Source organism: Taudactylus pleione, unplaced genomic scaffold (assembly GCF_031769625.1).
Source record: "Taudactylus pleione unplaced genomic scaffold, aTauple2 ptg000006l, whole genome shotgun sequence".
Lineage (NCBI taxonomy): Eukaryota > Metazoa > Chordata > Amphibia > Anura > Myobatrachidae > Taudactylus > Taudactylus pleione.
This window is the reverse complement of record NW_028284409.1, coordinates 3,473,126-3,488,940: the sequence shown is the minus strand read 5'-3', so window position 1 is coordinate 3,488,940 and position 15,815 is coordinate 3,473,126. Positions and strand designations below refer to the sequence as shown.

At 48.6% G+C, this 15,815-nt stretch overlaps 1 protein-coding gene across 2 annotated transcripts in view; it reads right to left on the bottom strand.

Annotated features, from left to right (window-relative positions):
- MTCL3 (MTCL family member 3) overlaps positions 1-11,252 on the bottom strand; it is a 32,771-nt gene extending 21,519 nt beyond the window's left edge. For both annotated transcript variants that reach the window (XM_088452128.1, XM_088452121.1), the window contains exons 1-2: positions 10,473-11,252; positions 9,780-10,004 (exon numbers count right to left, since the gene is read on the bottom strand). In XM_088452128.1, coding sequence (XP_088308254.1) covers positions 9,780-10,004; positions 10,473-11,252 — 1,005 coding nt within the window. The remainder of the gene's footprint in view (positions 1-9,779; positions 10,005-10,472) is intronic.
- Positions 11,253-15,815: the final 4,563 nt, after the last annotated feature.

The window sequence follows — 15,815 nt, the reverse complement described above, 5'->3', positions numbered from 1 at the left end:
CAGCGTACACAGCACTATAGCCCTCCCAGACACTGAATCTGGGCAGGTTGATTGTAGTGTAAAGGTGCAGTGAGTATATCTTCCTGCATGGTATGTGACTTTTTGCTAGTGCTGCCTGTCTGTGCTTATTTTCCGCTTACTGTCAGCTTATACCTATCCCTTTACTTCTCCTACAAGCCCTGCAGGTGTGTGGGGGAGGGGCATTTCTACTGACCTCACTTATATAGATCACGTATTTGTGAGGTCCGTCACATACAGTTGTGTGCTACTCAGTGCCATATTGTGGGCTGTTGTTCAGCACACCGGTGAATGCGTTTTACTTCTACCCTGGTGCCAGATATATAATATATTCTGTCATGTCAGACGAGGAGGTTGAGCGCTCAGTGGCTCCGGTGTTGGCCTCCTGCGGACGCTGTTCTGCAGGAGTAGATAGGGAGGATTTGTCACAGGATGGCCTGTGTAGTCGATGCCAGGTGGCTCCTGGTCCATCCAGACCTTCTCTGGCGCAGGAACCACCGTGGGCGATGTTTTCTCAAGTGCTGGTGTCTATTGCGGACCGTCTGTCGGTCCCGACTGCTCTCCCTACTAGGGCGGTGCCCCAGCCGACCATCCCCCATTCCCCGGGTGTCCCGCAGTTATTGCGGAGTCCTCCTGGGTCTCAATCAGTTGGTCCCTATGCGGGGTTGCCTATGTATATACAGGCTTCCCCTGTGCCGCAGCAGCCTGTGGTACCTTTTCAGGCCCCTATGGCGACGCCTCCACCATGGGTGGATGTGCTCTCCAACTCCGTGCAAAATTTGGCGGCCGCTTCCTCGGCTTTTCAGTCAATGTTGCAGACTGACATGCCTTCTAGGATTTCTAAACGCCCACTCATGACACGGGCTGCTCAGGTATCGGACTCAGAGGGTTCCTCAGATGATGGGGAGGTCCCTGATGACACGGACTCGGACGCCTCGGTCCAGGAAATGGATACCAAGTCGTCCATTAATGTGCGAGCACTAGTTAGGGCGGTGCGAGCTATTCTTCTTATAGAGGATGAGGCACCGGTTCCTAGGTCGAAGTTTCCTAGTTTCAAAAAAACTAAGGTGGCTTCTGCGGTGTTTCCCCTGTCGGATCAGTTGACGGATCATATGGCGGTAGCCTGGCAGGCGCCCAGTAAGAGATTCCTTCCTCAGAAGCGGTTGGCTTCTAATTACCCCTTCCCTGAGGCACATTGTAAAAAATGGGAAACTCCACCGGCGGTGGATTCCCATGTCACCCGTTTAACTCGGGGCGCCACCTTACCATTACCGTCGATATCCTCGCTGAAGGATCCCACGGACAGGAAAGTTGAGACTTGCTTAAAGTCTATTTACTCCCTCTCCGGGGCGGTGGCCCGACCGTCCATGGCCATTTCCTGGGTGGCCAAGGCCATTGAGGGGTGGGCCAATGCATTGGAAGATACCTTCCCGGACGACGCTCCGGATGTCCAGCGGGCGTTGTTGGGACAAATGAGGGACGCCGCTTCTTACATTAGAGAAGCTTCTTTAGATGCTAGTCTGCTGACCTCGCGGGTATCGGCTGCAGCGGTGTCTGCCCGCCGATCCTTATGGTTGCGGTCCTGGAGAGCAGACTCTGATTCAAAGAAAGGTCTGGAGGCCTTACCTTTCAATGGGGAATTACTATTTGGTCCGGACTTGGACAAAATAGTGGACACCCTGGCTAAATCCAAGTCGGCCTTCCTCCCTTCGGCGGCACTGCCTGCTAAGGTTCGGAGTTCGGCTTTTCGTTCCTTTCGGGTTCAGGGTAAGGCGAAAGGTCAGTCCTTCCCGAGACAGTCTGCGAGTAAGACGGCCTCTAAACCCAAGAAGCAAGCCTGGAGTGCTCGGCGCCCTTCTTCCAAGCAGGAAGATAAACCTGCGGCCTGATGGGACGGGCCTCCCTCTGGGGGACCTCAGAGTGGGAGGCCGACTTCTTCTATTTGCCCAGTGCTGGCACAATACCACCACGGATGCCTGGGTTCGAGAAGTGGTCTCCCAGGGGTACGTCCTGTCTTTTCGGCACAGACCACCCCACCAGTTTTTCTGCACAAGTCCTTCTCAGAACAAGACCAAGGCGTTACAGGTTCAGGAGGCTATAGAGTCCTTGCTGAAAGCAGGGGTCATTGTTCCCGTTCCTCTATCACAACGAGGGACGGGGTATTATTCGTCTCTGTTTCTGGTGCAGAAACCCAATGGTTCTCATCGCCCTATCCTCAACTTGAAGTCTCTGAACAAATTCCTCAGAGTTCCCAAGTTCAGGATGGAAACGTTACGTTCCATCATTCTGGCGATGGAACCGGGGGATTACATGGTGTCCCTGGACATCCAGGACGCCTACCTCCATGTTCCGATAGCATCTTCACACCAGCGGTATCTGAGGTTCGCTATCCTTCAACACCACTATCAGTTCCGGACGCTACCCTTTGGTCTCTCCACGGCACCGAGGGTGTTCACGAAGATTATGGCGGTCATGGCCGCACATCTTCGGAACCAGAATGTACGGCTACTGCCGTACCTGGACGACCTCCTGTTGCTGGCGAGCTCCCCGGAGGTACTGCTTCAACATCTCCACCTGACGATCGCTTGCCTGCAAGCACACGGGTGGTTGATAAATTGGAAAAAGTCCTCTCTGATTCCATCACAGCGGATGGTTCATTTGGGAGCCCTGCTGGATTCGCGTCAGCAAAGGATCTTCCTGACTCCGGAGAAGGTCGCCTCACTACAGCTGCGGATACGCAGTTGCCTGAGCCGTTGCCGCCTGTCGGTCCATTCGGCTATGAGAGTTCTGGGGTCCATGGTGTCGACATTCGACATGGTGGAATTTGCCCAGTTCCATTCCCGGCCCCTGCAGGGGCTGATTCTATCAGAATGGAACGGGTTACCTCACCGGATCCGCTCTCAGGTGCTGGTGTTGTCTCCGGACGTTCAGCTATCTTTGGCTTGGTGGCTTCAGACAGCTCATCTGGTCGAGGGGCGCCCATTTTGGATCCCGGACTGGGTCCTGCTCACGACGGATGCCAGTCTCCGGGGTTGGGGGGCAGTGACCGGCTCTTTGTCGCTTCAGGGTCGTTGGTCAGCGGAAGAAGCACTTCTCCCCATCAACATCCTGGAACTGCGGGCAGTATACAAGGCCCTGCAGTCGTCCGGCCCCGCTCTTCACGGAAGGGCGGTACAGGTGCAGTCCGACAACGCCACCACGGTGGCGTATATCAATCACCAAGGCGGAACTCGCAGTCAGGCAGCGATGTCGGAGGTGTCTCGTATCCTGTCTTGGGCGGAGGGTCACATTCCAGCGATCTCGGCGGTCTTCATCCCCGGAGTCCTCAATTGGGAGGCGGACTTCCTCAGCCGTCACGACGTGCATCCCGGGGAATGGTCGCTTCACCCAGAGGTGTTTCAGCTACTCGTGGACAGGTGGGGACTGCCGGAGCTGGACTTGATGGCCTCCCGTCACAATCACAAGTTGCCCGTTTACGGGTCAAGGACAAGAGACGCAGGTGCAAGTCTGGTGGACGCGCTGTCGGTGACATGGACGTTTCACCTGGCGTATCTGTTTCCTCCGATATCCCTGCTTCCTCGGGTTCTGCGGAAATTCAAGCAGGACGGCGGCATGCTCGTGCTGGTAGCTCCGGCGTGGCCCAGACGTCCTTGGTACTCCGATCTGAGGAGCCTCTCCATCGACGCTCCGTACCTTCTTCCTCAACGTCGGGACCTGTTGTCTCAGGGGCCCTGCCTTTACCCGGATCTGGGTCGGCTGTCTTTGACGGCGTGGCTCTTGAGACAGCCGTCTTGAGGTCTCGGGGCTTCTCCAGTTCGGTTATTGGTACGATGCTCAGGGCACGCAAGCCTGCTTCAGCACGGATTTATCACAGAGTGTGGCACACTTACTTTCAGTGGTGTGAGTCCAGACTTTATGATCCTCAGGTGTTCCGAGTTTCTAGGATCTTGGAATTTCTTCAGTCAGGATTGGATCTCGGCTTACGCCTTGCATCTCTGAAGGTTCATGTGTCCGCCTTGTCCGTGTGGTTTCAACGGCGGATTGCAATACTACCAGACGTTCACACCTTTTTCCAAGGTGTTCTCAGGATCCAGCCTCCCTTTGTGCCTCCTGTGGCTCCTTGGGACTTGGCGGTGGTGCTACGGGTCCTGCAGGGTCCTCCGTTTGAGCCTCTTGAGGCGGTGGAGCTCAAGTGGCTGACATTTAAGACGGTTTTTCTCCTGGCAATTGCTTCGGCCAGGAGGGTGTCTGAAGTGGGGGCGCTTTCCTGTCGCCCTCCTTTCCTGATTTTTCACCAGGACAGAGTGGTGCTCCGCACTCGTCCTGAGTTTTTGCCCAAAGTGGTCTCGAAGTTCCATATTAATCAGGAACTTGTTGTGCCAGCTTTTCAGTCCCCTGATCTTTCAGCTGGTGAGACTTCCTTAGATGTGGTCCGGGCGCTTAGAATTTATGTAGACCAGACGGCTTCGGTTAGGAAGTCTGATTCCTTGTTTATCCTCTTTGGTTTTCACAAGAGGGGTTGGCCTGCCAACAAACAAACGTTAGCCCGTTGGCTTCGTTCCGTTATTTGTGAGGCTTATGCACAGGAGGGCTTACCTGTGCCAGCCTCTGTTAAGGCTCATTCCACTCGTTCTGTGGGTCCCTCTTGGGCTGCTAGACGTGGCGCTTCTGCTGTTCAGCTGTGTAGGGCGGCCACTTGGTCTTCAATTCAAACGTTTTTGAGGTTCTATGCGTTTGACACCTTTGCCTCTCAGGATGCATCCTTTGGGCGCCGGGTACTCCTTTCAGCACAGGAGCGTCCCCGCCCTTAGTTGTACTGCTTTGGGACATCCCCAAGGTCAACCCTGTGGACCCCCTATGGACCCTGAAGTAGAAAACAAGAGATATGGTAAGAACTTACCTTTGTTATCTCTGTTTCTACGAAGTCCATAGGGTCCACAGGGCGCCCGCCCTGACGCACCTGGCTTCAAATGGGCTGTGTGGCTGGTCACCGGTTTTCCGTCTCCTATTGCTGTGAGTATGGTTTCTTGTGTGTTCCAGTCTTCCTTCTCTCTGTTCCATATTCTCCTCCGGCCTAGGCTGCTTACCAACTGAGGTGCCTGTGGCTCGGGGGCGGGGTATAGAGGAGGACCCAAGTGCATCCTGGGAGCTAAAAGCTTAACTGTGTGGTGCCCATGGATCCTGTTCCAGCTATAACCCCAAGGTCAACCCTGTGGACCCTATGGACTTCGTAGAAACAGAGATAACAAAGGTAAGTTCTTACCATATCTCTTGTTTTTTCAGTCTGTTATTAGAAGTCAGTAGGTTGGCTGGTAATATGGTTATCAATTTAATCTTCCCTAATGCTAATATTGGCATATTTGCATATAATAAATCTATTAGTTATATTAGAATAACAGTGATTGCAAAATATGCGCTACAGCGTGTATTTACGCGATATGGGCAATGAGGGACTCACTTTTTTAAAATGAATGGGTCCTGCAGATGCGCTGCAGCAGTCGGTCGAGCAACTTCCCAAGCCAATCAGCTTCGGGCGGCAGCGTCTCCTCATCCAATGAGGAAGACTCCCGCCCTGTCCCTGGCTCATCGCCCACTAGCTATTGGAGGACACAAAGAGCAGGGTCGGGCCTGGATTGTACAGCACACAGCAGCCGCCACAACAGAAGAGGAATGCGCATGAAGAGCATTGAGCTGACCCAGAGAGGCGGAAGCTGGAGCATGTGCTCCCCGGCACTGCCCTCTGATCACTGCACCTCCGAACTCCTCCCATCCCCTCCCTAGTACAGGCAGCACCTGCACCTCCAATCCTCCCCCTTCAGTATCGGCGGCACCTTTGATCCTCCCCCCATACAGAAACTGGCAGCAACTGCTCCCTGGACACGTACAGGCGGTACCTCTGATCCACCCCCGGAACATATGGCACCTGCACCCTCTGCTCCAAGTAGCAGAAGCAGGTGTCTGGGGGGCTGTGTGTCCTGGAGCCCTTTTCCAGTTACTGGCGTCTACACGCTCCCGGCGGCCGCGGACCGAGGGCTCTGCAGACCTCCGATCCGCCCCGGAACCTGCACCACCACTCCAAGCAGCAGAAGCAAGTGTCAGGGGAGCCATGTGTCCTGGAGACCTTTTGCAGTTACTGGCATCTACACTCTCCCAGCGGCCACGGACCAAGGACTCTGCAGAGGGTTACTCTGCCCAGGACCCAGGTGAGAAGTGGTAGGGTGTCCTTGGCTGAGAGCTGTTTGGGTGAAAAGTGACCTAAAGTAGTGTGGGCAGGGGGCAGCTCAACTCCATATCTTTTACACTCTCTGGGCTGACATGGAGGATGTGAGGTGCAGGCAGGTGTATGTGTATATGTTTTGTAGATATACTGTGTGTATATATATATATATATATATATATATATACACACACATACATACAGCAGTCGCCGGCCCAGTATCTTCCCAAACCAGTCAGCTTTATTTGCAGCGTCTCTTTGTCCAATGAAGGGGTGGGACGAATAATGTGTGAGGGCTATACTAACAAGGGGAAAGCCAGAGTAGTGGCGACGGGTCTCCCTGTCTTAATAACCCCAAGGTGCTGTCAGTATGAGGTGGGACCCTTTTGTGCAATGCCAGTGAAAGCCCATAACCCCCTCCTTGACCGTCAGTACTGCACCAGCTATCTACCTTTGCCACCTCCCTATTCCAGCACTTGCTGCCCCTTGCCCTCTCCTTGGCCCCCAGCACTGTTGCAACTACTGTCTGCTCTTACTCCCTCCCTACCCTCAGCACTGGCTGCCCTTACTTCCATCTACATCTCCCTGCCTTTAACCCCAGCTCTACCCCAACTGCTGCTTGCCCGTATCCCCCTCTACCCCATCTGCTACCTGTCCCTAGAACTGTCCAAATTGCTACCGGCCCTCACTCCCCATAATATGTGATGGGACCCAGAAACAATGGAGAAGGACCCCAATTTTTTAAAGTGAGGAGTCCCTGGGACCCACAATTTTTTTTCGCTCAGCACGATCGCTGAATAATATTACAATACATGTCAACTGTATAAAAATAATCATAAAATAAAGAGCATTTAGTAATATGTTTTTAAGACACAAAAGAACAATATTAAAAATGCATACTATATTCCAGTGGTTCCCAAACTTTTTTGAATCACGGCGCCCTAGAGTATCAGCGTTGTTTTCACGGCACCCCTAAGTTTAAGTTTGTTTTTGAGAAATTCCGAAAAAAATTAAGTAGTAAAGTGAAGTAAATTGTGCTTACCTGTCATCTTTAGGTTCTCAGTTATGTGGTGGTGGACAGGTTTGTGCTTCTGTTTGTCCACATATTTACATTACACTAACCATATATAATTTGATTTGGTGCTGAACCACCAACCTGAGGCACCCCAGGGTACCACTGCGCACAGTTTTGGAACCACTGCTATATTCCTATTACATGTGATAAATCAGCATTCATTACACTAGTGATACTGCTTAGTTAAGAATCGATGTAGCGTTAGATGGATAAACAATATCGTGTGTAAGTAGTTTTCATATGGCGTAACTAGGTATTAAAAGGCCCCATAGCAAAAGTTTGTAAGGGCCCTTATGAACCACCCAATTGTGAAAAATGTATATGACACATGTAACTTTTACAAGGAAGATGGGCTCCCATCAGCTCTGGGCCCCATAGCAGCTGCACCCCTTGCACCTATGGTAGTTCCGCCCATGATACGCTAAACATTTTCAAAATGGTTTGAACCTAGTTGTAAGTTATTACCATTGCATGTTGTATATAATAAAGTATTAATTTGATTGACTGAAACAAATGTCATCTTTCTCTATGTATTTTGATTTTGTGCATTGCATGCAAGCTGCAGACTGGATATTGTGATACAGGGCCACAACTAGGGTAGTGCGGCAGGTGCCACCACACAGAGCGCAACAGCCTTTTGGGGCGGAACACCGGCCGCCCATCTCAATATCTGTCTCTGCCGGTGCCGGGCGCCCGCTGCTTGCATTGCGATGCACGGTGTGAAGCTCTGAAAAGGGACATAAGCAGCGGCCTCCCCCCTCCATGCGACTCCACCTCCCGAGTCCCGGCAACTTCAAGACCCGCACAGCCGGCAACAGCAGTCTAATAATAACAACAGCAACACATATATATTGCTTGCACCGCAGCCTCACCAACATGCAGCAGCGATCTCTTGTCCCGCAGTCTCACTCGCTGTGTACCCGGAAGAAAATGTTGTGAAGCTTTAGCCAATCAGCACTACGAGGCGGGGCTAGTGCTATCTATTGGGTGGGTGCAGCCTGAGCCGTCACCACATGACCAGACCAGTGCTCCAGGGACTGAGAGGGCAGAGGCTGCGCTGGGCGGTAATATTTCATTTTTTTTAACGCTTTCATTTCTAGCAGCAACAATATAATAGAATGATATGTGCGTTTCTGCAATATGTTCAATAAATCAATATTTGTCATAGTACACTGGTGTTAACAGTGTGAATGTGTGTTAGAATGTTTTGTCTCTTAAATTCATGGGGTCAATTTATTATAGGGTAAATAATTATAATTTCTTAACTTGGCAATAAGAAATTATTGGGGAGAAATAGCAAATCTTGAACAGAGATGAGTGAAGAGAGATACAGTATCAACCAAACAGCTTCTAACTGTGATTTTACAGGCTGTTCTTGAAAAATGACAAGCTGATTGGTTGGTACTTTATTACTCTCCAAGATTTGATAAATCTCCCCCTAGCTACCACCAACAGGTATCATCAAACACATGCAGGGTGTCCCTGCAATGTGAAAAGTAAAGTCATAGCATAAGTGGGTCTCAAGAAACCCTTCTTCATCAAAACCTTCAATCTCTCATTCTAACCAGGGCTATAACTAGGGTGGTGCAGGTGGTGCGCTCACATAGACAGCACATGCCCTGTGGGTGGACCTGATTGCCCGTCACAATGTAGGTGCATCCGGCTCCATCTCTGCAGGATGCACAACTCCTAATATACATTATAGCGGGCAGCGTTGCAGTTATTTGCCCCATGCGCTCTGTCCACCCCCCCTAACCATCGTCTGCAGGGACTGGATTTCAACAACAAAGGTATATAGAATAGCTGCTTCCAGGAGAGGGAGGTGGAATGACGAGTAGGAGGAATAAGGAGGAGAAATTAAGAGAAGAAGGAATGAGATGGAGGAATGAGGTGGTGGGGCTCTACCATGTACTGTGGTATAACATGTATAAGCAGCTCTACTGTGGTGTATAGTGTATAAGGCGCTCTACTGTGTGGTGTAACGTGTATTAGGGGTACTACTGTGTGGTGTAATGTATAAAAGGGTCACTACTGTGTGGTGTAACATGTATAAGGGGTACTACTGTGTAGTGTAATGTAAATAACGGACACTACTGTGTGGTGTAATGTGAATAACAGGTACTACTACTACTACTACTACTGTGCAGTGTAATGTGACTGGTGAACACTACTGTGCGGTCTAATGTAAATTGGTACTATTCTGTGGCTACATCCCTTCCCCATGAAGTCACGCCCCTATATTTTTGGCACGCACCTTTGGCAAGAAATGTCCCTATTTTAAACAGGGGGGGAGAGGGGGCCAATTCTCTTTCTGGCACATGGCACCAAAATGTCTAGTTACGGCTCTGTTGTTATATGACCCTGGTAACACAAGTAATGTGCAGACTGTAGAGCGTGTAATTTGCAGTACAGTACAGCTGCAGTTGTACAGCAATATCTTGCAATCACACATCATCATCAGATTGTCACCTTTAAATCCTGCTCCAGGCTGCGCAGAAGCTCGCCATCTATCTCGCCGGTCTGTGCATAGCGGAGGCGTTTGCGCTCTGCCTTCCGGAGGCGGTACTGCAGTATCCGGCAGTTCTTGTTGGCTCTCTCCAGTTCATGGCGCATCTCCTGCAGCTGGCAGGCGTCCTCCTCAAAGAAGGTGTCCCGCATCTCGTCCATCTCCGTCCGCATCTCGTCTATCTCATGCTGCTCCCGACATTGGGGGGTAATAAGGAGAAGAGGGGGAGAGACTGAGTGACAATACAGGGGATTGGAAGGAGACATGTCAGGGGCAAAATTAAATAAGGATACATCTTGACTGAGGCCATGATAATAGTGTAATACTGAGAGGCGTAATGGCCGTTATGGCCTCTTCAGGCTAGGGCCTAGGGCAATATATACAGTATAGCCAGTCAATACATGTTACAACAACTGCATTGAGTGTATATATGTGAGTTATATACAAGTGTTACATATGTGGAGGATAAGATGTAGTAAAGCTGCTGCTGGCAGAGGTGATGACACAACACAACAAGTGCTGCAGCCGGGAAGCTCCTGGTCTCATTGCAGCAGATAGGGAAGGAGCTGAGTGCAGCCGCTCATCATTGTCTCCCTGACACATGACATCACCGCTTGGTGCAGCAGACAATAGCGGCAGCAGCGGCCCCTCCTCACCTTCAGGCTCTCGTTCTCATCCCGCAGCTTCTCCAGCTCCTTCTGCAGCATCGGGCCACTGGCGCCCCCGGTTTCCTCCTCAACGAGCTGCACTTGTGCTCCCGCCCGGAGCTGCGTCTCAGCGGTATCGGCCTGAGCACTGACGCTGCCTCTGGGGGTGACACCAGTGCCGGCCGCAGCCAGGCCTTTCTTCAGGTGGAACTGCATGAGCTCTGACTGCAGGCACCCCTCCTTCCAGTAGCCGCCGCCACTGGTACTGTGCTTCTTGGGGCTCTTCCCCACCGCGGCGGCGGGTTGGGATTGCGGGGACTGAGCTCCATCCCCTCCCTTGGCTGCGGTTTTACCTTTACTCTTTACGTTCTTTGGGGATCCGTCCCCTGATTGCTCAGGGGTGCCCGCCCGTGCCTGCTCCGTCCTTGCAGGAGACAGGTCAGGGGGGTCCCTGCTGCGGTGTCCCTCCAGCTCTTCCGTTGATGTCTCCCGGCCGCCGGCCTCCGCCCTCGATGCTGCGATTTCAGCACCACCGCCGCTCGGGACAGCTCCCAACTGCTGCGGTCGCTGTGTGCTTGCCGTGCCGCCGCTGTGCGTGCGAGATGGCCGCAATCTGGCCCCTATCGCCCCCTTTACCCTGCCCCCCACTCGGGTCACCGTTCTGGCTGCGGTGTCCCCGGTTCTGTTTGGTGACGATGCTCTGCCAGTGCTGCTGCTGCCCTCCGGATGCAGGCGAGGCTCAGCTGCATCAGGAACAGTCACAGCAGCGCCCCCGGCTGGCCGCCTCATGGTGGTTCTGGGTCTGAGCTTGGTTAACAGAGAGGATGTAAAAGTCTATTACAAAAGGTCACTCTCCACCCAAACCCTCATAGACAGAGGGAGGGGCGCAGATAAAATGTCAGTCTTCGGTTGAGCTGCAGTGTGCCTGCTGCTGTGTGAGGATTTCATACAGTATACGAAACATATACGGATTAGTTACAAAGGTTCATAAATGCTGGTTCAAACCAATTTTATTCTTACAAACGATTCAGCATAGAAGGGCTGACAGTGATAGATCTAGATGTGCATAGCTTGTGAGTTATACACACTAAACATTGGCACCATTGTCCTTAGTTTGGTGTGTATGCCATTGTTTGCAATAAACTAATTACCATGTGAGTTTATCAATATATTTTACTTAGAATGCACTAGAATAAATGGCAGCTTACATTATCCCATACTCATAGTTGGAATAAAACCACTGGTACTGTAAATTCTATGCTCTTTTAAATTGAATAATGAACAATGATATCAGAGCATGTACAAATTGAATAGAGTTGTAGTACAATGGTCATTATACTGGGTACACACTAGCCGATAAATCGTCCGTTCAATTGAACTGGCAATATATCGCGCATCGGCCAGTGTTTACAGACGATGTGTGTCTGTGAACGACGTAGTTCAGACATATTGCGTTGGCTGTGCTGCACAGCCAAAGCCCAATATATCTGCAGCTAGATTGGTGCACATGCTGTGTGCCGACCGCCCGTACACTTTCTGCAGATGCCGCCGGTGACAGCTTAACTGGGCGGACACATGCAAATGCCCGCCCAGTTGTGACGTCAGTCATGACACATTGGGCCAATGATTGGTAAATGTGTTTGCACTTACCAGTTGTCAGATATTATGTCAAATAGGACGGTGGATTGGACAGCCAAGCCGTCATCCTAGCATGTATCCAGTTACATTACATTAGCATTTACTCTTGGGGTAATGACATGTGAGCACTTCTATCATTGCTCCCTCCAAAGATAATAAACTCAACAGTTAGGTAAATTAATAGAATCTTTAATACCCCTTTCAGATATACAACCCGGGAAATTTCCTGCTCAGACCCGGGAAATTCTCCTGTGCAAAATACCGGGTATTTGGTCAAGACCCTCCTTTCACACTACAGTGTCTACCCGGGAAATTACCGGGTAGATTCCTTTCAGACAACAGCAGGGTTTTTCAGAGTTTTACATAGAAAAAACGAGTTTTGTCATTATAAGTGGACGTTATGCTGGCACACATTAATGAGGTCATGCAAAGGTGGGGATGTGGTATAAGGGGACTGGGAGTTATAGTTATTGAAATAAATACAAATACTTAATATTTGAAAGGTTCAAAAAATCTTTTATTTTAATAAAGGCCTTTGTTTTGCATACAAATTTTGAAAGCCTTACTTCCATATTTCTTACAAAATACAACACAATTCAAAACCAAACAATAGTATAAAAAAAAATAACAGTAAAGTGCACATTTACTTCAGAACATTGTTAAGTGCGCATATAGCTATGAGGCATTAAACAAGCCTTTAAAATAAAACAAATAGGTAGATCCTTGTTTACACCAACTCAATATCCTATGACAAAAGCAGTAACCATAATATTTTCAACATCGTCATATGGGATATGTCTAGTTAACATCACTAGATATATTTGATCACCACAGTTAAATATTTCTGTAAATTGTAAACTCTGGGTTTTGGTCAGGAGTACGTTCCTGTGACAGAGTATTAGCTGGCAAAGTATCTTTAAATTGACCTTCGAGTACATTATCTAATGTACTATCTGTAAATGTTGAGGATGACTGAGGTGTTTGCGGATGCTTGGATATATGGGATGTAGTTTGGCCAAATGCTGGGGTGGACTTTACTTGTTGCGCATACTGGGCTGTTTGGCCAAATGCTGGGGGGGGGGCTTTGCTTGTTGAGCATACTTGTATGTAGTTTGCCCAAATGCTGTGGGGAAATTAGCGTGCTAGCCATACTGTGATGTATGCTCAAATGAGTTGGGAGACTGAGGTTGCTGCACATACTGGGATGGTTCCCCAAATGACTTTGGATAATTAGCTTGTTGCCCAAAATGGGTGGGTGGTGGAACATGTTTTGGTTTGTAGTGGATTGTGCTCAAGATTTGAGTAAAAAATTTGCGGTTATCGCGACTAAGCCTTTCCTGCATAGCCATCATTTCCTTTAGCAAATTACTCTGCATTTCTCTCTCATTGGCCATGAACCGCTGCAGTCTGGCATCCTCTTGTGTCTGCCATTCCGAATCTAGGTCGCGTATTTGTTCACAAATAATATTTGTCATGGCTTTGGTAGCAACATCAATTTTGCTCTTCTTTTTACGTGTTGGCACTGTGAAAACTGAAAGTAAAAGAGAGAAAACATTGAGTAACACATGTAAAAAATATTTCAAGCACAAAACAATAAATGGTCCCAATTCAAAAAGCAGCACGTCTGTTTGCATGCGGTGCCCATCTTCCACTACAAGATAAACGCAGAAACAATACTATATGCTAGAAATTTAATGACATTACATAGATTAATGCAGCAGAACATAAGTTATTTGATTTAAACTTACTGTTACTGCGTAGGGTGGGCTTGTCTCCCTGGGTCTGTGGCTCTGACTCAGAATCTTGCCTTTGCATTGAAGAGATCACATCTGTGCCAGTGCTTGGTTCAATGATGATGGTATTAGATGAGTCCTCATCTGGGTCATCAAATAGGACCTGCGATAATGCCGGGATCTGCTGGCTGCTCTCAGGAGTTGTTGAAGGCATGCATGTTGTTGTTGCAGACAGTGTGCCAGCATCACTTGAAGAAGATAGAGCAATGGGATTGCATAGTGCTGTATGCCCAAAAGCCGAAGAGCATAAATCGTATAAGGCCCACTCCATCCTTCCCACACCACTGCGATTATGATTGTGGTCATGGACCTTTGTGTATTGTTTCTTTAGGCTCTTTAGCTTATTAAGGACTTGTTGCTGTGTCTTCACAATACCCCGGGTGGCCAGGATTTTGGCAATGTTGCAATAGATCATGGCATCTTTAACAGTGCCTGTAATTTGAGCTTTTATTTCCTCCTCTCCCCTCACATGTAAGAGCTCACGGACCTCCTTGTCCTTCCAATGTGCCATGATCACCAACCACCTGTACACAGCAAAAATAAAGATTACCGCACTAAAGAAAACCCAGAAAATTGAGATAAAAAATAATAAATAAATAAGAAAATGAATAAAAAATAAATCTCTTGTTAGGTAATAATGTTTTCAGTATTTTAAAACAGATGCCATATATAATAAGAGACAAGCTCTTTTAATAAGGTAATAAAAAACAGTCATTTACCTAGTATAACACTATGACATAAATAATAAAATTAGATGCTAGATAAGTAGATATGTTTACACACCTGGCACCACTCTCCAAACACCTGGTACAAGTTCACCTCGTAGTGTTGCGGGCCTCTCTGCAACTGTTGCAGCACCTAAATCTGCTTTGTAGCACTGCACAGGCTTCTTAGCGCTATGTTTAGCGTTTATATGGCGTCTGCCCTCCACTGTCCGGCTGTTCCTGATGATCTTATCAACAGGCAGCCGCGTCCGGCCAATCAGGAGCTGTTTGGTGAAGCCTGGGAGTAAATTCCCGGGTAGCACCATTCAGACAGAAGCAGGGTAATTTCCCGAGACTTAAGTCCCGGGAAAAACCCTGGTCGATTGCAGGGGCGGCTACCCGGGAACGTGTTCCCGGGTAGGTACCCTTCAGAAAGACGCGGCTACCCGGGAATTTGTCTGAGGGAGGCCAAATTCCCGGGGTTCTCGACAAGTCTGAAAGGGGTATTACTGATATTCTTAATATATTACTATATTTACTTTCTAAGAATTTGGCCATGCTCGTATATTGGAACACTTTTGGGTTATTTATAATAAGATAAGATCTCAGTGTTTTTCCTGCACCACACAGAAAAAGCAGACTGTAATTATAATTCATTATTTCATCGGCTGCATCCCAGTTTCAAAATGTAATATACAAAATATACAAAAGTTCCTATAGCTAGTCATATAGTGCACAATCAATGCAGATTGTATTTTTGCTGGATGAATTATTTGTTTTATTAGGTAGAAAGGCTACCAAGAAGAAGTCCTTATTACTTTGTGCAGCCAGACCTTCTTTGAACTGAATTCTGATCTCACCAAAAGAGGCAAGTATCATTGAAATCACATTAAAGGTAATTTTCCAACTTACAGTGTAAACTATATATATATTAGGGGTGTGCACCGGCCACTTTTCGTGTTTTGTGTTTTGGTTTTGGATCTGGATCTTTCTTTGTGTTTTGGATCTGGATTGGTTTTGCCAAAACCACCCTTCCGTGTTTTGGGTTCTGGGTTTTGTGTTTTGGATCTGTATTTTTTTGAAAAAAAGCATAAAAACAGCTAAAATCACAGAATTTGTAGGTTTTTCTGCTCCTATGCTATTATTAACCTCAATAACCTTAATTTCCACTCATTTCCAGTCTATTCTGAATACCTCACACCTCACAATAGTGTTTT